Source organism: Bos indicus x Bos taurus, chromosome 3, assembly GCF_003369695.1.
Source record: "Bos indicus x Bos taurus breed Angus x Brahman F1 hybrid chromosome 3, Bos_hybrid_MaternalHap_v2.0, whole genome shotgun sequence".
Lineage (NCBI taxonomy): Eukaryota > Metazoa > Chordata > Mammalia > Artiodactyla > Bovidae > Bos > Bos indicus x Bos taurus.
The window spans coordinates 69407967-69432046 of NC_040078.1; the positions used below are offsets into that span (position 1 = coordinate 69407967).

Consider the following 24080-nt stretch of genomic DNA (forward strand, 5'->3'; position numbering starts at 1 on the left):
GCAACAGTTAGAACTGGACATGGAACAACAGACTGGTTCCAAATAGGGAAAGAGTACATCAAGGCTGTATATTGTCACCCTACTTGTTTAACTTATATGCAGAATACATCATACAAAAGGCCAGGCTGTATGAAGCACAAACTGGAATCAAGATTGCCAGGAGAAATATCAGCAACCTCAGATATGCAGACGACACCACCCTTATGGCAGAAAGTGAAGAAGAACTAAAGAGCCTTTTGATGAAAGTGAAAGAGGAGAGTGAAAATGTTGGCTTAAAATGCAACATTCAGAAAACTAAGATCATGGCATCTGGTCCCATCACGTCATGGCAAACAGATGGGGAAATAATGGAAACAGTAAGAGACTTTACTTTTGGGGGCTCCAAAATCACTGCAGATGGTTACTGCAGCCATGAAATTAAAAGACGCTTGCTCCTTGGAAGAAAAGCTATGACCAACCTAGACAGCATACTAAAAAGCAGAGACATTACTTTGCCAACAAAAGTTCATCTAGTCAAAGCTATGGTTTTTCCAGTGGTCATGTGTGGATGTGAGAGATGGACTAAAGAAAGCTGAGTGCGAGGATCCTCTATCACCACAGAAGTCCAAACAGGACTGTGGGGACTGGGGCGCCGGCTGGGGACCCGCCGGGAGGCAGCGGGACGGAACGGGAGAGGGGGGCCCGGGGGCGCAGGGAACAAAGCCCCACGCCCCCAACCCGCTGAGGCACCCCCTGCCCGCCCGGGGGGGCCCCCAGCCGGCGGGGAGAGGGGTGCAGGTGTGCGGGTGCGCGCGCAGTGAGCCCCTCCCCCGCCGTCCCCGAAGCCCGGTTGGGGGGCGACCCTCGCCCCGGTCCCGGGGCGGCTCTCACCCGAGCGGGGATCGAAGGTGACCACGAACACGGCCACCACCTGGTCCTCCTCCACGTCTCCCAGCTTGAGGCGCCCCGGTTGCCGCAGCTCCTCGGGCTCCCGCCTCCTCGGAGGCTAAAAAAAAAAAAGAAAAGAAAGCTGAGTGCTGAAGAATTGATACTTTTGAACTGTGGTGTTGGAGAAGACTCTTGAGAGTCCCCTGGACTGCAAGGAGATCCAACCAATCCATCCTAAAGGAGAGCAGACCTGAATATTCATTGGAAGGACTGATGCTGAAGCTGAAACTCCAATACTTTGGCCTCCCTATTCAAAGAACTGACTTACTGGGAAAGACCCTGATTCTGGGAGAGATTGAATGTGGGAAGAGAACGGGACGACAGAGGATGAGATGGTTGGATGGCATCTTCAACTCGATGGACATAAGTCTGAGTCAACTCCAGGAGTTGGTGAAGGACAGGGAAGCCTGGCATGCTGCAGTCCATGCGGATGCAAAGAGTCGGACATGACTGAGCGACTGAACTGATGGGGTTGTGTGACCACCAATTTACTCTAATTTTAGAACATTTTTACCATGCAACAGGAGTCTCTTTAGCATTCGCTTCTTGTCTCCCAGCCCTAGACAACTACTTATCTGTCTTTTCTATTGATTTGCCTCTTCTGGATATCTCAGAAGCACATAAAATATGTGCTTTTTTGAGATTGACTTTTACTAGTAACATTTTGTGATTAGTCAGGAAAATTGTTTTAGAATTATTTAAAACACAGAATTTTAAAAAAATGTTTTATTTTATATTGAAGTATAGTAAATTAAAAATGTGGTAATTGTAGGTGGACAACAAGGGGACTCAGCCATACATATATACGTGTATCCATTCTTTCCCCAAACTCTCCTTCCTTCCATCCTGCCACATAACATTCAGCAGTTAGTTCCCTGCGCTCTACAGTAGGTCCCTATTGGTTGTAAGACAGAATTTTTTAAGAAAGAAAATTAAAACCACTTCTATCAAATCTGTGCTAAGAAAAAAACTCTAAATCATGTTTTATCTGTTTTCCCAGTCTTTTTCTATTTATTTGTTATTTCATTCATTAATTTGTTTAGCAGATTAATTTATTGAGTATATGCATCAGTCACAGTGCTCAGCATTGGACACACTGCAGTACACAGGCAGGCAGCTGAAGTCTTGATGGATAAGTAACAACCGTTGCACTAAGTGCTGCAGAGCAGTATAGACCGCCTGTACTGTACAATGCACATCTAGTTTACCTTTTCTCGAGAGGTTATTTAATATATGCCTATGTATATGTATTTTATTTTATTTTTTTTAATTTAATTTTATTTTTAAACTTTACAATACTGTATTGGTTTTGCCAAATATCGAAATGAAATATGTTTTTTAAATAACTGGGGTCCTATGACACACAAAGTTTAGTGTCTTTTTTTCCTTAAAACTATATGATGAATATTTTTCTATTCATTTAAATGTTCTTTGAGAATGCTATTTTCAATGACCTCATACTTTTCTACTGGATGGATACATCAAATTTATTGGAGATTTCAACACTTACTGGAATTTAAACTTCTCATAGTGGCATTCATCTGCAGTTTAAAGTGACAAAAAGCTTATGTGAGAAAGCATATGTATTTATAAACCAGACCTGCCAGTTCATTCCTTTTAATATATGCCTATCTTGTACCTTTTGCTTCACAATCCTTCTAGAATCAAGACTTAGAATTTATGGCTCCTGGAGATAAAAAGGTGGTTACAGCACTTTTTGTTTTAATAACCACTCTCACTGTCACCATTTTATGATATTTGGGAAATCTCAGAGAAATCCAATGTAAGAGATGGCAAAAATGACTGCTGAGTTTTCAAGGGCCCCTCTGCACTGCAAATTGAGGGTTCTTTCTGGAGTTAGTGTAGATACTTGGGTGATTATTGGGAAGTTAGGGGAAAAGATATTGTTGAAAATCAACTTTTAAAAGAAATGACAACTCCACAATCATTGATGTTTGGGAAGTACTCACTTTTTTACTTGTGAGTTTATTTGGTTTTTATTTTTCCTTTTCCATTTTTAAGTTTCTCTTCATTTTAGTCTGTTTTGCTGTGCTCCCACCTTATTAAGATATTTCCTCTATTTATTTCTGTTTCCTTCATGTGCAGGTCAGCTGTCTCCCTGGGGTCAAAGTCATCCAAGCATAAATCCCCTTGTGTTGGGGATTTCTTCTGTTCTGGTTTGGTATCTGTGCTGTTTCTCTCTCTTTCTCTCTGATTAATATTTGTTTCACCTCGGCTCTGTTCATTTCTGTTCCTAGATTTCTGCAGTAGCTTCTTACACATCCAGTGAAAACTCATGGAGGGCAGAGAAATTGGAAGGAAAGGACAGCTGCTGTAGTCACTGATGGAACAGTGCTCCTAGTGTAGATTTGCTTAGAAAAGGGACTCAGTGAAAAGGGGAATTTTCCTAACATGCTGCTCCTATTAAGAAGTTCCCTAGGTTAAGTCCAGAGATTCATCATTACCTTTAAAGAAAGCCTCTAAAAATAGGGTGGGCCTCCAAGTAGGATTATTTATAGGAGCCACACCCTAAGCGGATTCTTCGCATAAGCGGAATTGTCTCTTTTAGAGGCTTGTAATAGGGGAAACATTCTTGGAAGCAGCTGCCTAGAGTTACTTTGGAATAGGTTTTAAAAATTTCACAAAAAATTTGCACATGTAATGTGCTTCAGTACTCCATATGACAAAAGTGGTTGTTTAAGAACTCTTACCCCACCTTGCAAAAAGAGAGGGTCAAAGAGTCAATTTGATGAGGCTTATTGGAGGACTTGCTATGTATACTTAGCTGGATGCTGGGAAGTTATAGGTGAATGGGCATATGCAGTGCCTGCCTTGGTCATAGTCTAACACAGAACTTACATTCACTCATCAGTTTATTCATTTACTTATGAATAAACAAGTTCTTAGAATGAATGAATGAACAAGTTCTTAGACCTTGATCTCAACTACTTCAAAGCCAAACTATTGCTTCTGTCCATGGGAACTCATGTTTTAGAAAAGGCGTTTGGGAACTAACGTTCTACATACAGAAAGAACGGTATATAAGATTTAAGTTTGATAAATTTTAGATTTCATACTGATACAAAATTTCTGAAATAACCAAGAGCTTTTTATAGTGGTACTAATTACTATAATTGGAATGTGGATGATTCTAAAACCTTTTTCAGTTATTAAAAAAAGTTATTTTCTGAGTTTATTGCTGTCAGTTTTATCAGTTGCTCTCCATCTCTGAGTCATATACCTGAAAGACATTTACCTTATTTAGACAAGATAAAATTTTAGTTTCTGTAGTCAAGCATCATGTTTTATTTCCATTTATAACAGGTGCCCCCAAATAGTACTGGACATATGGTCTGGGTTTGTACTAATAGATCAGTGTAGTTTTTGACCCTGAATAATTATATCAAAGTAACTTACCTTTATTCCTGCTTATTTAAATCAGAAATCTGCCATTACCCTTGCATAGTCTGAAATAAACTACTTAGTTGGTGCAATCAGTATGTTTTCTGGTGATGTGTAGATGTTTGAAAATACTAATTACCTAATTAAGTACCAAAAAGTAATCCTGTTCCAAATCAAATTTATGTTGGTAAAGAAGAGAGATTAAAATGATCATCTCAGATTACAGGGGAAGGAGTTAGAAAAGAAAGGAAGCTCCTTTATTCAGTGTCTGTGTCTCATTTTTTATTTGTATGTGCTCAGTTGTGTCTGACTCTTTGCAACCTTTGTACTGTAGCTTACCAGGCTTCTAAATCCATGGGATTTTTCAGGCAAGAGTACTGGAGTGGGTTGTCATTTCTTCCCATTCCAGGGATTGATGCATTGCAGGCGGATTCTTTACCATTAAGCCATCGGGGAAGCCCCTTAACTACTTGGATACCAGTCAGCATTTGCTTCACAGGTAGAGGATCTGAGCACTCCACTTGTTGGCTGTGCTGACTTACCTGGAAATGTAATGCATTTGTACAGTTATTGTCACCCTCAGAATCTTGAGTACCAGACAAAAGTTGACTGAAAGGCAAGTGTAGAATGTGGACCAAATCTGAAGAGCTCCCAGGTTAGATCAAAGAAGTGTAGTGCTGTTGTAAAGTTTTAGCTAGTGATACTTGGTTCTAGCAAGTGTAGCAGAAGAGGCAGCAAACAAGAACCATCCAGGATAGATATAACAATAATCTGAATTTGAGAAGTGTAATGATTAGATTTGAATGGATACTATTCCTCTATTAAAACACATGCTTTGGTAAATGCATTTGGGAGATGTGTTATGCTGATTTAGGCTAATCCAGGCTTTAAAATGAATTTTTCATCAAAATTATAAATAATGCCCACCTACATAGTTGCTATAGAACTTCCTTCTGTTTAATGCAGTTTAAACTTCCTTTCTGTGTAGTTCAGATCTGAGTCTCTTCTCTAATAGTACCTGACCTGGAGTCATGAGGAGAAGGGGACGACAGAGGATGAGATGTTTGGATGGTATCACCTACTCCATGGACATGAGTTTCAGCAAGCTCTGGTAGTTGGTGATAGACAGGGAAGCCTGGCATGCTGTAGTCCATGGGGTCTCAAGGAGTCAGATATGACTGAGCAACTGAACTGAACTGGAATCTAGGTTCCAATTCTTCTTTTTTAAAAAATTTAATGTTTGGTTTCAGTGGATCTTAGTTGCTACATGTGGGCTTTATCTAGTTGTGGGGAGTGGGCTCAGTAGTGTGGCTTGCCTGTTCTATAGTACAGGCTCAGCAGTTGTGGGGCTCAGGCTTAGTTGAGCTGAGGCATGTGGACTCTTCCCAGACCAGGGACTGAACCCAAGTCCCCTTCACTGGCAGCTGAATTCTTAGTCACTGGACCACCAGGGAAGTCCTACGTTCCAATTCGGGCTTCATTGTTCACTGACCCTGTAAATATACACTAAAATAAAACTCAGGCTCAAGGTTCTCCAGTGTAAAATGAGTCTAACAATATTATCCTATCAAACTGATATTTGTGGTGAGGATCAAGTAGCATTAGGTAATAGAATGGAAGAAAGAACTCTGAATACTGTGATCACTGCAATTAATAAAAGTAAGGTAGGCAATGCATTGTCAAATGCATTTTAATAGAAAAATTTATTTTTCCAACAAAAGTGAAATTACTGACACAAAAGTACATGTGGCAAACATACATATGGAATGTAAGCTTATAGAGCTTCCCTGGTGGCTCAGCTGGTAAAAAGTGTAGGAGATGGAAGAGACATGAATTCAATCCCTGGATTGGGAAGATCCCCTGGGGACAGAAATGGCAACCTGCTCCAGTATTCTTGCCTGGAAAATTCCATGGACAGAGGAGCCTGGAAGGCTATAGTCCATGGGGTTACAAAGAGTTGGACACAACTTAGCATACACACACACACACACACACACACGGTTATAGATGTCCATTTTCTTCTTCGCCCTTTTTACCTAGGTAGCTTTACCTCAGTTGTGTTCAGGAGCATCTTACTCCGGATTTCTCCTCCACTCCTACCCCATTACAATGAGTAATGATGTGTTACTTCCCTTATCTAGTTCTCACTAGAATTCCTCTGTGTAACACACATCACTCTTTGTAATGGCTACTTGTGTGCATGTTTGATTGTCTTTCCCTTTAAGTCCTGAACTCCAAGAGCTTGTTTGTTTTACTTACATACCTGGTCACCCACACAGAATGTGGCACCAAATCATCACTGAATGATTGTTAGGTAAATATTTCAACTCTTAATACGTTTATCTAAATCAGTTTGAGTCACTAACCAAAAATTGGGTTCAGTTCAGTTCAGTCACTCAGTTGTGTCTGACTCTTTGTGACCCCATGGACTGCAGCACACCAGGCTTCCCTGTCTGTCATCAACTACCAGAGCTTGCTCAAACTCATGTCCGTTGAGTCATGATGCCATCCAGCCATCTCATCCTCTGTCATCCCCTTCTCCTCCCGCATTCAATCTTTTCTAGCCTCAGTGTCTTTTCCAGTGAGTCATTTCTTCACATCAGGAGGCCAAAGTTTTGGAGTTTCAGCTTCAGCATCAGTCCTTCCAATGAATATTCAGGACTGATTTTCTTTAGGATGGACTGGTTGGATCTCCTTGCATTCCAAGGGACTCTCAAGAGTCTTCTCCAACATGACAGTTCAAAAGCATCAATTCTTCAGCGCTCAGCTTTCTTTATAGTCCAGCTCTCGCATCCACACATGACTATTGGAAAAACCATAGCTTTGACTAGATGGACCTTTGTTGGCAAAGTAATGTCTCTGCTTTTTAGTGTGCTGTCTAGGTTGGTCATAGCTTTTTTTCCAAGGAGCAAGCGTCTTTTAATTTCATGGCTGCAGTAACCATCTGCAGTGATTTTGGAGCCCCCAAAAGTAAAGTCTCTTACTGTTTCCATTATTTCCCCATCTGTTTGCCATGACGTGATGGGACCAGATGCCATGATCTTAGTTTTCTGAATGTTGCATTTTAAGCCAACATTTTCACTCTCCTCTTTCACTTTCATCAAGAGGCTCTTTAGTTCCTCTTCGCTTTCTGCCATAAGGGTGGTGTCATCTGCATATCTGAGGTTATTGATATTTCTCCTGGCAGTCTTGATTCCAGCTTATGCTTCATCCAGCCTGACATTTCACATGATGTGCTCTGCATATAAGTTAAACAAGCAGGGTGACAATATACAGCCTTGACGTATTCCTTTCCTGATTTGGAACCAGTCTGTTGTTTCATGTCCAGTTCTAACTGTTGCTTCTTGACCTGCATACAGATTTCTCAGGAAGCAGGTCAGGTGGTCTGGTATTCCCGTCTCTTGAAGAATTTTCCACAGTTTGTTGTGATCCACACAGTCAAAGGCTTTGGCGTAGTCAATAAAGCAGAAGTAGATGTTTTTCTGGAACTCTCTTGTTTTTTCAATGAGCCAATGGATGTTGGCAATTTGATCTCTGGTTCCTCTGCCTTTTCTAAAATCCAGCTTGAACATCTGGAAGTTCTTGGTTTACGTACTGTTGAAGCCTGGCTTGGAGAGTTTTGAGCATTAATTTGCTAAGGTGTGAGATGAGTGCAATTGTGCGGTAGTTTGAACATTCTTTGGCATTGCCTTTCCTTGGGATTGGAATGAAAACTGACCTTTTCCAGGCCTGTGGCCACTGCTGAGTTTTCCAAATTTGCTGGTATATTGAGTGCAGCTCTTTCACAGCATCATCTTTTAGGATTTGAAATAGCTCAACAGGAATTCCATCACCTCCACAAGCTTTGTTCATAGTGATGCTTCCTAAGGCCCACTTGACTTAGCATTCCAGGATGCCTGGCTCAAGATGAGTGATCACAAAATCATGGTTATCTGGGTCATGAAGATCTTTTTTATACAGTTCTATGTATTCTTGCCACCTCTTCTTAATACCTTCTGGTTCTGTTACGTCCATAAATTGGGTTCAGGACTGTTCAAAAACTCAACATAATAACTGCAGAAATCAAGGAATAGTCAGTCATTCTCCTGGAACTTGGGTTAATTATGTTTACTATATACCCAGATGCTGATTACCATCTTTGAGGTCCTAGGTTCAAAGTAAATTCGATTCTTTTAATATTACATGAAAAGGATTTCTGGTTTTCTTACTGTTTATTGAACTGCAGTCAGTCATTTCATATGTTGAAAATCTTCTGGCTGTAAATAAATCTGAGTCAATTTTTCATTATTCATTTATAAAATAATTCCTTACAGTAAGATTACGTTTTTCGGAAAGGAATCCATATGTTAAGGCTTTTATTTATTTATTTTTTTACTTGAGCTGTACTTATTTACATGAGCACCTTATCAGATTTATCGAGGCCAAGCCATAGCACATCAACAAGGTTGCACAGGACCCAGAGGCTTATGAGTTCCTGTCACAGCTCTGCACATAACTTCTCTATGGCCTTGTGCCAGTCAGTAAGCACTTCTGGACTTTAATGTCTCAGTCATGTAATTGGGATTATATTGTGTGTCTCTTTCTCCATCACTTGAATGGTGAGAGGATTAATGAAGAGACTGACTTGACCCTACCAGTGAGAAAGAAGTAAATCACTCACTTTTTAAGAGGTTCATTAACTCTTTGAAGCTAGTAGCTATTTAATGCTTGGAAAAGATAATTTACCAAATGACCCCAGGTTAGCCTCAAAGATGTTACGCACCTCCCTGTAGTGAGAAATTTTTCGGTTCTCACTGGCAAAAGCAAGCATTCAACCTTCTTTATTGCTTTGCAGGAGTTAGTTTCGTAAATGTGCATATTGGTTTCATCACTCTGTTAAGACCTTGTAAAAATATTGCTGGTGAGACTGTATTGAGAATATATTAAAATGGATTTTTTAGGTAATATTTGTTCAAATGAGAGAGACTGCTGTACTTGATATTTATGTTATTTTGCATCCGAATTATTATACTTTATTTTTTGTAGAATATGTTCATTCAAGTTCTCAAAACACATTTGCTTTTATCACTGCAGTGTTTGTGCAGTCATGCCCCTCCCCCCCCCCAAACAAGCTTTATGTGTGTTTTAAATTAACTGATATAGCTACCATGTAAGGGTAGCCACAAAGGCTTCTCATGTGACTCAGCTGGTAAAGAATCTGCCTGCAGTACGGGAGACCTGGATTAGATCCCTGGATTGGGAAGATCCCCTGGAGAAGGGAAAGGCTACCCAGTCCAGTATTCTGGCCTGGAGAATTCCAAGGGCTGTATAGTCCATGGGGTTGCAAAGAGTCGGACATGACTGAGCGACTTTCACTTTCTTTCACTTTCAGCTACCATGTAAATGCCTGTAAAACACATTATATATTAAAAAAGAAGTCCCCATACTTGAAAAGTTTAGAAAGTACTGTCCAATAACAAGTCTGACTATATTTAGAATACAAATCTGGCTATATTTAGTATTTCTCTTCTTGAGTATAACAAGATCTGAGATGCCATTTTGGATTTTCCTCATTGTTTCTATCACTTTTGTTTCATTAAATACTTTCTCATCTTTGTTGTTGGTCAGAATTGGGTTCCGAGAGCATGTGCCTTTATTCTTCTAACTTCTCAAACAGGAGCTCTTATCATGCACACCAAAAATTTATAAGATGTACTGATTTTATCAAATAGACTTCTTTGAGATACCTAGCTATTTGAAATGAAAGTTGCTCAGTCTTGTTCGACTCTTCATGACCCCATGGACTGCATGCCCACCAGGCTCCTCTTTTCATGAAATTCTCCAGGCAAGAATAATGTAGTGAATAGCTATTCCCTTCTCCAGGGGGATCTTCCCAACCCAGGATCGAACCCAGGTCTCCTGCATTGCAGGCAGATTCTTTACTGTCTGAGCCACCAGGGAAGCCCAAGAATACTGGAGTGGGTAGCCTATCCCTTCTCCAGGGGATCTTCCTGACCCAGGAGTTGAACCAGGGTCTCTGGCATTGCAGGTGGATTTTTTGCCAACTGAGCTACCAGGGAAGCCCAGACACTTGAAGTCCCCCTTTAAATATCTTGGGACAGTATATGTGAATGTGTTTTGCATAGTGTCTAGTAGCTACATGGTAGATGCTCAGTAAATCTTAATTTTTTTTTTTTTTTTGCTTTTAAAATGGCTGCTTCAGAAATGTGGCATTTACACCCTTCAGTTGGGCAAAGGGCCTATTTTAAATACCCTGAGTGGTCTCAGGTTTCTTTCTTTCTCCTTTTAGTCTCCTCCAGCTTTTGTACCAATCACATTGCTCTTTCTCCAGCCTGGGATTCTTTTCAGTGAAATAATAACATTTTAATCTCTGATATCTTGCTGTAGTGTTATCCTATGGAGTTTGGGAAATACATTACAATCACCCCTAGGTATTCACTGGGGATTTGAAAGAACCACTGCAGATACCAAAATCTGCACATGTTCCAGTCTCTTTAAAAAATGGCATAGTATATGCATATAACCTATGTAAAATCTGTGGATACTTTAGAACATCTGAAGATTATTTTTAATACAGAATAAAATGCAAATGATATGTAAATAGTTGCAAATGTAATGTAAATTGTATGTAAATAGTTGCTGGAGTATGGCAAATTCAAATTTTGCTTTTGAGGACTTTCTGGAATTTTGGGGGAATATTTTCATCTCAAATTGGTTCAATCTGTGTGTAGAACCTGTGCCTACAAAAGGCCAACTGGACTTCTTTGCTTAGAACACCCCTGCTCTTTCTGCTCTTTTGGACTCTGTTCAGGAGCCAGCTACTCTAGCAAATTTTCCCTAACCTCCTCAGTTAGATGTCCCTCATCTCTTATTTCACAGAAATCCATATGTATCTCTATCAGTATTTAAACTACTATAATTATTAGTCCATTAAACTGCCTCACTCACTAGACTGTAGGTCGCAGCCACTGAAGTTCTCAGGCACTGTATTTCATCTCTGTAACTCAGGGCTTAGTACATAATAAGCATTCCATAAATATTTACTGATCCGATAAATAAAATTGTATTTATTTCCTTGTGTTAGTATCTCAAATTTATTACCCATTGTGCTTTGGAGTATAGACATCTCAGATCATAACTCTTATATCTGCCTCTCCTTTGCAAATGGGTTTCTGATGTAAATTATTGAGCCTCTCCTCTATTGCGAGTCTTCTTCCAATATCATTTATGTCCTCCAAAATAACCATTCTATTTTTATAGTTTTAACTGAACATTTTCACTGCACTACTTTCATTTCCAATTTAAAACCTTTCTGGTCAAAGCTGTAAATTTCTGAATAAACATATTGATTTTTCCAGTTCTTGCGACATGAGTATTTTATCCCAACTAATTTTCATCACTTTGATACTTTTAACTTTTTATTTTACATTGGAGTATAGTTGATTAACATTGTTGTTAATTTCAGGTATACAGCAAAGTGATTCAGTTATACATACACATGTATATATTCTTTTTTCAAATTCTTTTCCCATTTAGGTTGTTATGTAATATTGAGCAGAGTTCCCTGTGCTATACGATAGGTCTTTGTTGGTTATCCATTTTAAATGTAGCGGTGTATACATGTTAATTCCAAACTTCCTAACTATCCCTTCTCTCCTGGTAACCATAAGTTCGTTTTCTAACTTTATGAGTCTGTTTCTGTTTAGTAAATGAGCTCATTTGTATCATTTTCTTTAAAGATTCTGCATATAAGCAATATCATATGATATTTCTTTCTCTCTCTGACTTCGCTTAATATGATAATTTCTAGATCCATCCATGTTGCTGCAAATGGCATTTCATTTTTTTGTGACTGAGTGATATTCCATTCGGAGAAGGCAATGGCACCCCACTCCAGTACTTTTGCCTAGAAAATCCCATGGACGAAGGAGCCTGGTAGGCTACAGTCCATGGGGTCGATAGAGTCGGACACGACTGAGCGACTTCACTTTCACTTTGCACTTTCATGCATTGGAGAAGGAAATGGCAACCCACTCCAGTGTTCTTGCCTGGAGAATCCCAGGGACGGGAAGCCTGGTTGGCTGCCGTCTATGGGGTCACATAGAGTCGGACACAACTAAAGTGACGCAGCAGCAGCAGATATTCCATTGCATGTGTGTACTGCATCTTCTTTACCTTTTGATGGACATTTGCTTCTTTTAATGGACATTTGCTTCTATGTCCTGGCTGTTGTAAATAGTGCTGTAGTGAATATTGAGGTCATGTATTTTTTTAATTATGATTTTCTCCAGAAATATGCCCAGGAGTAGGATTGCTGGATAATATGGTTGCTCTGTTTTTAGTTGTTTAAGGAACCCCTCCATATTGTTCTCCGTGGTGGCTCTACCAGTTTACGTTCTCATTAACAGTGTAGCAATGTTCCCTTTTCTCCATACCCTCCTTTGGATGTTGGCCATTTTGACTGGTGTGAGGTGATACCTCATTGTAATAGTTTTGATTTGCATTTTCTCTAATAATTAGTGCTGTTGAGCCTCTTTTCATGTGCTTTTAATCTCCTTTTTTCACATCTCTAGCCTACCCATGTGAACACATTAGAGATCCTTTTCAGTTCTTACTTTGGTGACTTGGGGTGCTGCTTGTGGTGGATTCACCTGGCAGAATGATATTGTTGGAGTAGTTGTATGACCATTCATGTAGACAGTCTTTCTCTTTCACTTCAACCTAAATATTATGGCAAGTCAATGACTGTGTCAACATGTGAAAACTTGTTTTTACAAATGAAGTTTCAGCAGAACATTTATTACTTTAGAGGTTAATGCATTTTTGAAAAGAATGTGATTCAAGTCTGAGATTTTGACAAATATAAATTGTTAATATGTATTAACATTATTAAGGAGAAGAATTAATTGACATCACTTGAGAGACGTTGAGATGTCCATGTATTTTCGTAACTCTTCCTGTGGCTGTGAGTGTTGTTGAGAATCAAACATAGTGGCAATGATACCTAACATATTACACTTCTAACTTTAGCATAGTTCTTTAGTCTCATTTAATTCTCAGAATAACCATGTGAGATAGTCAAGAAGAGCAGGAAGAAGATAAGGAAATTAGGGCTCTGGAGAGGTTGAGTGATTTGAGGACCACCCAAGCCAAGACTGGAGCTCCCTTCCTGAGCTCCCAGTACCAGGCTTGTTCCATCACAGTACTTGGACTTGGTTAAAGAATATGCTAAAATCCCATTTGAACCACTTTTGAAATAATAATTCTTTCAATGTCAGTATATAGGCCAAAACAAATTTTTGTTTTAAAAAGTAGGAATCTTAACATTTATCCTTATCTTCATGCATGAATATTAACAGGATCCACAGGGTGGTTGACACTGTAATTGACTAATTTCATGGGAGTTCAGACTTCCCATGAGACAATGATAAAGCAAAATGCTGCTGGCTAAAAGCATACTAGCAGATATATAGGCAAAAATATTTTTTTGTCGTTTGATCAGTGTTGTTTAGTCTTACTGAGCTATGGGTGGGAAGGAGGGTGTGTGTGTGTGTGTGTGTGTGTTTATGTGGTGTGATATGACATGGAATTTGTCCTTTTATTTGGTGCATCAAAATTGCTGCCTTTTTTATGTTGCTTTTGTTAATAAAAACTGTTGTTGGCACTTCACTGGGTACCATGTGCTGATTTTCACACTTGCTTTTAGTACTTGAATCTATCTTATGCATTGTTTTATCACAAAGAAATTTAGTAATTTTATTCTCATTGTATCTGAATGATCAGCTTTGTATGTGTGACTTAAGCTTATTATATCCAGTTTTAGAACATGTGTGCCTAGGGAAAAAGCAGATTTTTTTTTTTTTAAGAGAACAACGGAAGTTAATTATTTTTCTGTATAATGCTGTTTTATTAAGCACTTGGCTTTGGCATTATTCATTGGCATCTGTCATTTCTCTATGCCTGAAGCTTTTTAACTCAGATAACAATTCATCAGAGGAGTACAATTATTCAACAAGAATCCTCTGTATAAGAACCTGGAGTGTAAACTATTTCAGCTGTCTTTTTGGGGGTGATGTGGCAGCTTACTGATGACTATCAATACCACCATAATCTCTCCTTGGCTCATGAAATTCAGGACTGGAAGCTTTTCCTTCTTGTAGGTATTGCTTGATCATGTTACTTCCATTATTATGAGAAAATGGGTGTGAAAGTGCTTTGAACTTTATTGAATGCTTAGCAAACATGAAAGTATTGCTATAATCATCAGTTATGCTTACCAGAATGCTCACCTTAATAAAGTGAGATTAGCTTGAAAAGGGAGCAAGATCTGCTATCTTTAGTTTTTTGTAAGTTGAGGGAATGTAGTAAGAAAAATCTCAGCTAACAAAGAAATATCTGATCCATTATCTATTTTGTTACTGCTTTATAGGCTTTCAGTGTTTGGCAAAGAGGGATGAGATTGAGGAGGGGCAGGGGAATAGAGAGATAAGAAGGAAATAATTTCTCAAGAGACTTTCACTAAGATGTGGGAAGACTGGCTCTTTGTTTCTCCGTCACCTTATTAATTTGTACTTGTGTTTTTTAGTTTTCATTAGAGTCACTGATTGAAGGCTTTCACTAAAATTAAGGTTTTTTTTTTTGTATAGCAATACAAACTGCTAGTTTTCTAAGATTTCCTTAATAGCCTGAAATTATTATAGAATAAGGAGAGAGAATCAATTTGGCACTTTACTTAATGTCTGACTTTGCCCAAAGCATGTTTTATGTGCTATAATGTTGTCATAATAACTGTACGAAGAAGAGACAGTTTTCCTATTTTATATACGAGAACAAGGAGGCTGCAAGATGATAAATCTATATATTCAAGGTTATACAACCAGTAAGTGGTAGAACTGGTGTTCAAGACTAGGTTTCTCAGAACTCCTTACCAGGGCTTTTAATCTTGTACTCAGCATACTGACTTTAAAATTAAATGTTTTTGCATTTGACATTTTCAAGGTTCTTTCATGAAGGTAATTTTCTCTGATTTTACCGAGAATTGTGTTGATGAGCTGAAATGATTTGCTTCATTTTTACAAATGAGCTTCAGAGTGTTTTGTCAGTTAAGGTATCTTCTGCTCTAATAGAAAGTCTAAAAATGTTCAATGTTCTGTTTCTCTTCCATGTAAAGTAAAAAGAAGAAAAAAACCCCTCATATTTATAATTGGTGGAGTTGACTGTTTTCCAAACAGTAACTCTGAGGCACCTAGTTGCCATCCATTTGGGGGAGTCTTCATCTTAAACATACAGTTTCCAAGATTGAACGGGTAGAAAGGACACGAAGAAGGAGAATGTGATGACAAAGATCATGTCTGTTCCTATTCTAAGGATAGCCAGCTACCGTATTACCCTACTTAACTGCAGGAGGAGTGGGAAGTGTTGGGTTTCCCTGGTAGCTGAGACTGCTCAGAATCTGCCTGCAATGTGGGAGACCCTGGGTTGGGAAGATTCCCTTGAGAAAGAAATGGCTACCCACTCTCGTATTCTTACCTGGAGAGTTCCATGGGCAGAGGAGCCTGGCAGGCTACAGTCCATAGGCTCGCAAAGAGTTGGACATGACTGAAGGACTAACGTTTTCACTTCACACTGGCAAGTGTAGTCTCTGGCAGGGCAGTGCTGAAGGTTCAGCAGGCACATGACCAGTTTTCTGAGTTTTTGCAGGTAATAGTTTCACCAGATGTATTGCCACTGTATACCAGGATCCTCTAGCTTTCTAGCCTCTGACATTAATTCCTTATTATCCACTGCCTGGCCACAAAGCCAATCACATATATTTTAGTTTTTTTTTTTTTTTTTAACAGCAATACTTCATTTTAAGGAATGGTTTTTTTTTTTGGTATTGATTGCAACAGACTAAGTGCTGTGCCAAATAAACTTTGGAATTGTCGTGGTTTAGCACATTAGACTAAGGAATCCCAGGGACGGCGGAGCCTGGTGGGCTGCCGTCTATGGGGTCTCACAGAGTTGGACACGACTGAAGCGACTTAGCAGCAGCAGCAGCAGCACATTAGAAGTTTATTTCTTAGTCACAAACTAGCAACGTGGGACCACAATTCGTGTGTTGGGGGTAGGATAAACCAGGGTTAGGGGAACTATGATCTACACAGTTTTTGAACATCTTGACATCCATTTTGTCACCTTTAACAGATGCCTTCCATGATCACATGCACACTGACATCTTGATAGTGGATGGGAGTGTTTTATAGGTGGGTCCAACAGTGATGTCTGTCGCTTCTGGTCACATTCCATTAGCCACAACTAAGCCATATGGCCGCATCTAAGCGGAGTGTAGTATAGCTATGTGCTCAGGAAAAGGGGGCGGTGCTTTGGTAAACAGCTCGCTATTCTGTTCCATAAGAAATAATGACTTTCTAAGCATATTTACATTGGCTACATCTATAATTTGACAAAAAACTGTGTGTTCACATGAACTTAAAAAGTATTTAAAATATTCCAATCATCATATAAGCAGAAAAAGAGGTGGAACAGCAAAAATCTACCTAGCTGTAGCTGGAAGCTACTGTTTCTCATTTGAGTACATAAAATATACTGACATATATGCAAAGCACTAGGCAAACCTGTTTTGATTATATTTACTAATAGTAAAAATTTGACTTGCAGCGTACTGCATACAACTTTGTCATTTGGAGAGGAAGTATGTTTGTAGAACTATGAATGGGTTCTCTCAGTGACAGACATCACTCATCTTGAAAATAAGCTATATTTGTAACTAGATTAAATTCATTTTATGGAGAATTTATATTCCTGCTGAGTTAAAAAGTGTGGTTTTGATAATACATACTTTCTATCACAGCATGTCTGACTTTAATTGCTTTGTATGGAATAGACTGAATACATAGCTTTTGTTGTGTTATTAACATAAAATAAAGTATTAAATATTTCTGAAGACTAAAGTAAAAATAACTGCGTTGGCATGCAAATGTTAGCATCAAACCTGAAAATTGCTATTATTTTAAGGAAAATAGAGTTAAAAGAATAGACTGAGTGCTATATTTTCTTATGTATATCTAAAAATGCACGAAGGTTCAAATTTAAAAGGGGAAATTATGATTAAATTAACTGAAACAACATCAAATTTTAGGAAAATAGTGCTTCTATTTTAATGATTTTATTCTTAGAGTTTATTTTTGGCTCCTTGGGTTAGACATGTGGAAAAGGGAAAGTCCACACTGAGACTGACAATATGCTGGACTGAATAACCCCAAAATATGCCATCTATTCATCTAACAAATATTTCTTAAAACCTACTTTTTGGCCCATGTTTGCAGCTGGTCAGATATCATCAATCACGTACATTGTATGTGCTCAGTCAGTGTAGACGTTCCCTCTTCCATATGTCTAAGCCAAGGAGCCAACAATACGTTTATACATAATCGTGTTTTTTTTCTAACAATTAAAAAGTTTATATTGTATTCTTATCCAAACTGCCCAAAATAGCAAGAACCTTTGCTTTAAATATCCATTAACATACTTTTTCTCATGTTTCTCATTTTGTTGTCTAGAATTTTAGTTTTATATTTTTAAACATATAAAATACGTTACGCTTTTGGTAGTCATTAATCAAATACAGCAATAGTAAAAAATAAATTTCATCTTTATATGATCAGTCATATGATAGGCTCATGATTTTTGGCACTTTAGAGCTTATATATGAAGAACATTGCAGGCATAAAGTAAAGAGTACTACTCTGCCAAATCTGGGCTTCCCTGGTGGCTCAGGTGGTAAAGAATCCGCCTGCAATGCAAGAGACCTGGGTTTGATCCCTGGGTTGGGAAGATCCCTTGGAGAAGGGAATGGCTACTTGCTCCAGTATTCTTGCCTGTAGAATTCCATGGACAGGGGATCCTGGTGGACTACAGTCCATGGCTTGCAAAGACCCAGACATGACTGAGTGATTAACACTTATTTGTTTTTGTTTTTTGCCAGATCCAGGTAGAGAAGTCCTAGGGAAGGATTTTGGTCTTCCCAACTTTGGTCATTCACCCATCCATTGTCCAGTTCATTGTGCCAAATGGATGAATGGCATGACTGAGTCAGTCTGTTTAATATGCTGACATTGTGGTCAGGCAGGATGGAGGTGGGATTTGTTACCAAAAGAAGGAGGAAGAGGAGCTTCGTAGATAAAAACAGTAGTTAAAGTGCACCTTTTCCGCATTACTTTCCCATATTAGAGAGTGAGTGAAAGTTGCTCAGTCATGTCCTACTCTTTGTGACCTCATGGACTAAACAGTCCATGGGATTCTCCAGGCAAGAATACCAGGGTGGGTAGCCATTCCCTTTTCCAGGGGATCTTCTCAACCCAGGGATCGAATCTAGGTCTCCTGCATTGCACACAGATTCTTTACCAGCTGAGCCACCAGGAAAGCCATAATACAGGAGTGGATAGCCTATTCCTTCTCCAGCAAATCTCCCCAACCCAGGAATTGAACCGGGGTCTCCTTCATTGCAGGTGGATTCTTTACCAACTGAGCTACCAGGAAAGCCCAGATTAGAGACATGATCCTTTCTTAATTCTAATCCTCTTCTAACAATATCTCTGTTATTGTCTTTATGACTGAGCCTTCCTTAGCCTTAGCTATGTGCATGTAATAGCTTGTTTATATGCTTTCTTAAGTTTATCACCTGGCCTTATAGCTATATCTCTGTTTGTCTCCCTTATTAGCCTGTAGTTTCTTTTTGGTAAGAGAGTTTCCTTTGCATTTTTACAGTCTTCATGTATTCATTCATTCAACTATTATTTATTGAGTGCCTTTATGCCAAATATTGTGACAGACCCTGGAAAAATAGTGGACACTCAATAATGCCTGGGAATAAAGCTTCCCTGTACATTCTGAGAAAATATTTGTTTTGTTACTAAGGTTTTGACAGACTAGATTCTTTCATTTCATTTTCCTGTTATTGTAATTTAAAAGCCTAGACATTCTAGAGAATGACCTTTGAAAGGTTACACATGATGGGGATTTCAAGGGGAAATTTTTGGCTTGGCACACCAACCTCCTCACTGTGTTTTCAAATGTAGTACCTCAGGGAGGAGGCAAAGAAGGCCAAAACCTTCAGGAAGAGATGAACTGCAGGGCCTGGTGTATTTCTGTTCTCATTAAAATGGTAACATACCCATGTGTTTAGTCAGCTACAGGCTATTTCAAATTCTTTTAAACACTGTGAAGTACTGAAGTAAATTTCAGTGCTTCTCAGGGTACCAACAAATAAAGGATAGAATAAAATGGAAGATATGGAAAAAGAAACCACTCACGTTCTATGTTCTACTATTTATTATAATCATAAAAAAACATATCAGAGCTGTTTCAATTTCTAAGACAAATCACTTTTTGAAGAATAAGCAACTTATATTTCTGCATAGCCTATTTTCTGCAGACTCCACGATGCTATCAAAAACTGAAATAATACTGTATGTGTGTTTGCACATGCATATGAATTTATTAAACTCCCTGACACATCCTAAACTGTACGCATATTCTAAGGATGGCTGTGTATGATTTGGAGGATAATAAAGCATCTGGTCCCATCACTTCATGGCAGATAGAAGGGGAAAAAGTAGAAGCAGGGATGGATTTTATTTTGTTGGGCTCCAAAATCACTGTAGACAGTGACTGCAGCCATAAAATTAAAAGATGCTTGCTCCTTGGAAGAAAAGCTATGATAAACCTAGACAGCATATTAAAAAGCAAAGACATTACTTTGCTGACAAAGGTCTGTATAGTCAAAACTGATTTTTCCAGTAGTCATGTATGGATATGAGAGTTGGACCATGAAGAAGGCTGTGTGCTGAAAAATTGATGATTTCAAGCTGTGGTTCTGGAGAAGACTCTTATGAGTCCTTGGACAGCTAGAAGATCAAACCAGTCAATCCTAAAGGAAATCGGTCCTGAATATTCATTGGAAGGACTGATGCTGAAGCTGAAGCTCCAGTACTTTGTCTACCTGATGCGAAGAGTTGACTCATTGGAAAAGACCCTGGTGCCAGGAAAGATTGAGGAGAAAGGAGGGGATGACAGAGGATGAGATGGTTGGATGGCATCATCGACTCAATGGGTGTGAATTTGAGCAAACTGTGGGAGATGGTGAAGGGCAGAGGAGCCTGGCGTGCTGATATCTGTTCCATCCTGTCTCTCTGACCTTTGCTTATGCTTTTTGTGAACTTGCACTAGAGTAATGGAGTGGACTTGCTCAGGAGTGTGGAAGGGCAGGTAGAAAATAATGGGGACTGAGAGGGAGAAACTATTGTGTCTAACATGTGGGAATGGCTTAGTTTTGAGAAAGACCAAAACTTTAACATTTTAAAGCATCTCTTACAAATAATTCTCTCTTCAGTAAGTAATAGTGGCAAGATTAGATGGATAAAGACTGTGTGAAGGAAGTAGGATTTGAGTAACTAGTCTTAATTATTTCCCTTCAGATGTTGACCTGCAATATAACATGAAGCAGTTTGAAGAAAAATGGTCTTTTCAATAGGTCATAAAAATTAAAAGACACTTAATCCTTGGAAGGAAAGTTATGACCAACCTAGATAGCATATTAAAAAGCAGAGACATTACTTTGCCAACAAAGGTCCATTTAGTCAAGGCTATGGTTTTTCCAGTGATCATGTATGGATGTGAGAGTTGGACTGTGAAGAAAGCTGAGTGCTGAAGGATTGATGCTTTTGAACTGTGGTGTTGGAGAAGACTCTTGAGAGTCCCTTGGACTGCAAGGAGATCCAACCAGTCCATCCTAAAGGAGATCAGTTCTGGGTGTTCTTTGGAAGGACTGATGCTAAAGCTGAAACTGCAATACTTTGGCCACCTCATGCAAAGAGTTGACTCATTGGGAAAGACTCTGATGCTTGGAGGGATTGGGGGCAGGAGAAGAAGGGGATGACAGAGGATGAGATGGCTGGATGGCATCACCAACTCGTTGGACGTGAGTTTGGGTGAACTCCAGGAGTTGGTGATGGACAGGGAGGCCTGGCGTGCTGCAGTTCATGGGGTTGCAAAGAGTCGGACACGACTGAGTGAACTGAACTGAAACATTACTTCTTTAAAGAGACCAGTACTATTGATGGAAAAAGGTCCTACTTTGTAGACGAAGAATAGAAGGAATTGTGTAATTTACAAAGATACCCCAAATGCCTTCATTAAAGAAAATGAACAAACACATTAATATCAGTGATTAAATGTAATATTGTGTTTACTTAAGGCATTAATTAGTATCAATGATAATGATTCCTCATATTCTTAGATATCCAATACATTATTAATTTCTCCTTTGGCTGATACATGGGAAAAATCAGAGGGACTAGTTTTTTAGTGATTTACAGGAAAAAAAAATGGGAGAAGGCAATGGCACCCCACTCCAGTACTGTTGCCTGGAAAATCCCATGGATGGAGGAGCCTGGTAGGCTGTAGTCCATGGGGTCGCTAAGAGTCAGACACGACTGAGCAGCTTCACTTTCACTTTCCACTTTCATGCATTGGAGAAGGAAATGGCAACCCACTCCAGTGTTCTTGCCTGGAGAATCCCATGGACGGAGAAGCCTGGTAGGCTGCAGTCCATGGGGTCGCACAGAGTCGAACACGACTGAAGCGACTTAGCAGCAGCAACAGGAAAAATAGATTATCCATTAAGATAATAGGTGAATGTTAAATGGAGGCATTGTTGCTTCACTGTTAATTTTTCCTGATGGTTTATTAAGTTTCTTTACTGTTCCTTTTTATTTGTTTGTTTACAACTTAATGTCCTCATATGAAGTTGAGGGTATAATGAGTGTGAATATCAGTATCTTTACTGGATATATCAATACCCTAAGTGGAAGTTTAGCACATAATAATTTATGTGGCCTCTTATACTTAACTTTTCATATGGGCTAGTGCATCATGAAGCTAAGTAAAGAATTAATAATTCCTTCTTAGAAGTCACAAGTGATTTGTTTTGCTTATTGAAAGTAAATCTACTGCTAGAAAATTGGGGTACTTAAGTTATTGGTTCCTAAATCTCTTTCCTTGAATATTAAAATCTACTTATTTTATGTTAGCTTCTTTGACAAATTACTTTCTGTTATCTTTAGTTTTCTTTACTTGCCAATGTGTTCCATTTATTCATTCACTCACTGCATTACAAAAGGTGTGATCAAGACTACTAACACAGATAAACCATTCAGTTTGAAGCTAGCTTCTACTTGCCAAAATAAATCACTGCAGATGGTGACTGCTGTCATGAAATTAAAAGACGTTTACTCCTTGAAAGAAAAGTTATGACCAACCTAGACATCATATTAAAAAGCAGACACATCACTTTGCCAACAAAGGTCCATATAGTCAAAGCTATGGGTTTTCCAGTAGTCATGTATGAATGTGAGAGTTGGACTGTAAAGAAGGCTAAGCACTGAGAATTGATGCTTTCAAGCTGTGGTGCTAGAGAAGATTCTTGGAGAGTCCCTTGGACTGCAAGATAACACCAGTCCATCCTAAAGGAAATCAACCCTGAATATTCACTGGGAGGACTGATGGTGAAGCTGAAGCTCCAATACTTTGGCCACCTGATGCAAAGAGTTGACTCAGTAGAAAACACCCTAGTGCTGGGAACTATTGAGGGTAAGAGGAGAAGTGGGCAGTTATCATCTCATGTACATTGATTTGCGCAATCTCCAGGAGATAGTGAAGGGCAGTGAAACCTGACGTACTGGAGTCCATGGGGTTGCAGAGTTGGACACAACTTAGCAATTGATATTCTGATATTTCAGGGGCTTAAGCCTGAAGAAGCCCAGACTTTAGGACAAACAAACAAATAACCAAGCTGTAGATTTTGTATTCTCTAGTTTATGGTCTTGTAGTTTGTACAAATGATGGCAGAGTATCTGGTTGCTGGCTGGCTGTTTCTCTTTTCATTCCAACTGTTTTGGTTGTAAACACATTTTAGTCAGTAAGGCAAGAGTTATGAAGCAGAAACCTTGAGAATCTTTACTTTCAGGCTACTAAAGCTCTCTGACCCCTCTTTTCCTCAAACACATGAATTTTCATTGTCTGTTATTCTGTTCTCTAAATGCACAGAATAAAATCCAGGCTTATTTTCAATGATGAAGGCTACTTTAATTTTGGATTGGAGAATAACTTCCATACCTTTAGAACTGGTGTCAGTCAGCTATCATAGACATTTGACTTAATTACACACATTTTTAACAAGTTGTATATGTGTCATCAGATCATTTCACCATAGAACATAAATGAGTGCTATAATTACAGGGAAATGTCACATGCATTTCATTATCACAAAGCAGGATTTGCCTTAGAGAAATAAGTAATTTCATTCTAAAGAAAAGGATGAAAGTTCAAGTATTTTTTACTATTGCCGATACCTTATTAATGCATAAGTACATAAGTATGAATCTGGAGGATTAAATATGAGAGAGGAGAGTGATTTTTTAAAAATAAATTGCTTGAACATTCTTTTCCAAATTCAGATATAAATTTCTTAATACTTTGTTATTTTATTCAGACTTGGCCAAAAATTGCTAATAGTGTACCTTACCTTAAGTACCTCATGTCACAGTCTAGTGAGATCTTAATTGACTCAGCAGATAGCTCATGTGGATTATTTCTTGAGATCTTGGATAATTTTTTGGTTTTAGACAAGACATTCCTTTCTGTGCTTTATTTCTTCAAATTTTTCTAAAGTGCCCAAATTCCATCTTGCC

The 24080-nt window shown here is 38.8% G+C and overlaps 1 protein-coding gene across 5 annotated transcripts in view; it reads left to right on the top strand.

Annotated features, from left to right (window-relative positions):
• Positions 1 to 24080, top strand: part of SLC44A5 (solute carrier family 44 member 5) — a 432655-nt gene that overhangs the window by 111423 nt on the left and 297152 nt on the right. The window contains exon 1 of one of the 5 annotated variants that reach the window (XM_027536864.1): positions 14351 to 14485. The exons of the other annotated variants lie outside the window; for them this stretch is intronic. Within the exon in view, the coding sequence (XP_027392665.1) occupies positions 14418 to 14485 (68 nt within the window). The 5' untranslated portion in view covers positions 14351 to 14417. Of the gene's footprint in view, positions 1 to 14350; positions 14486 to 24080 lie in introns of those variants that run through there. 5 annotated transcript variants of the gene reach the window in all.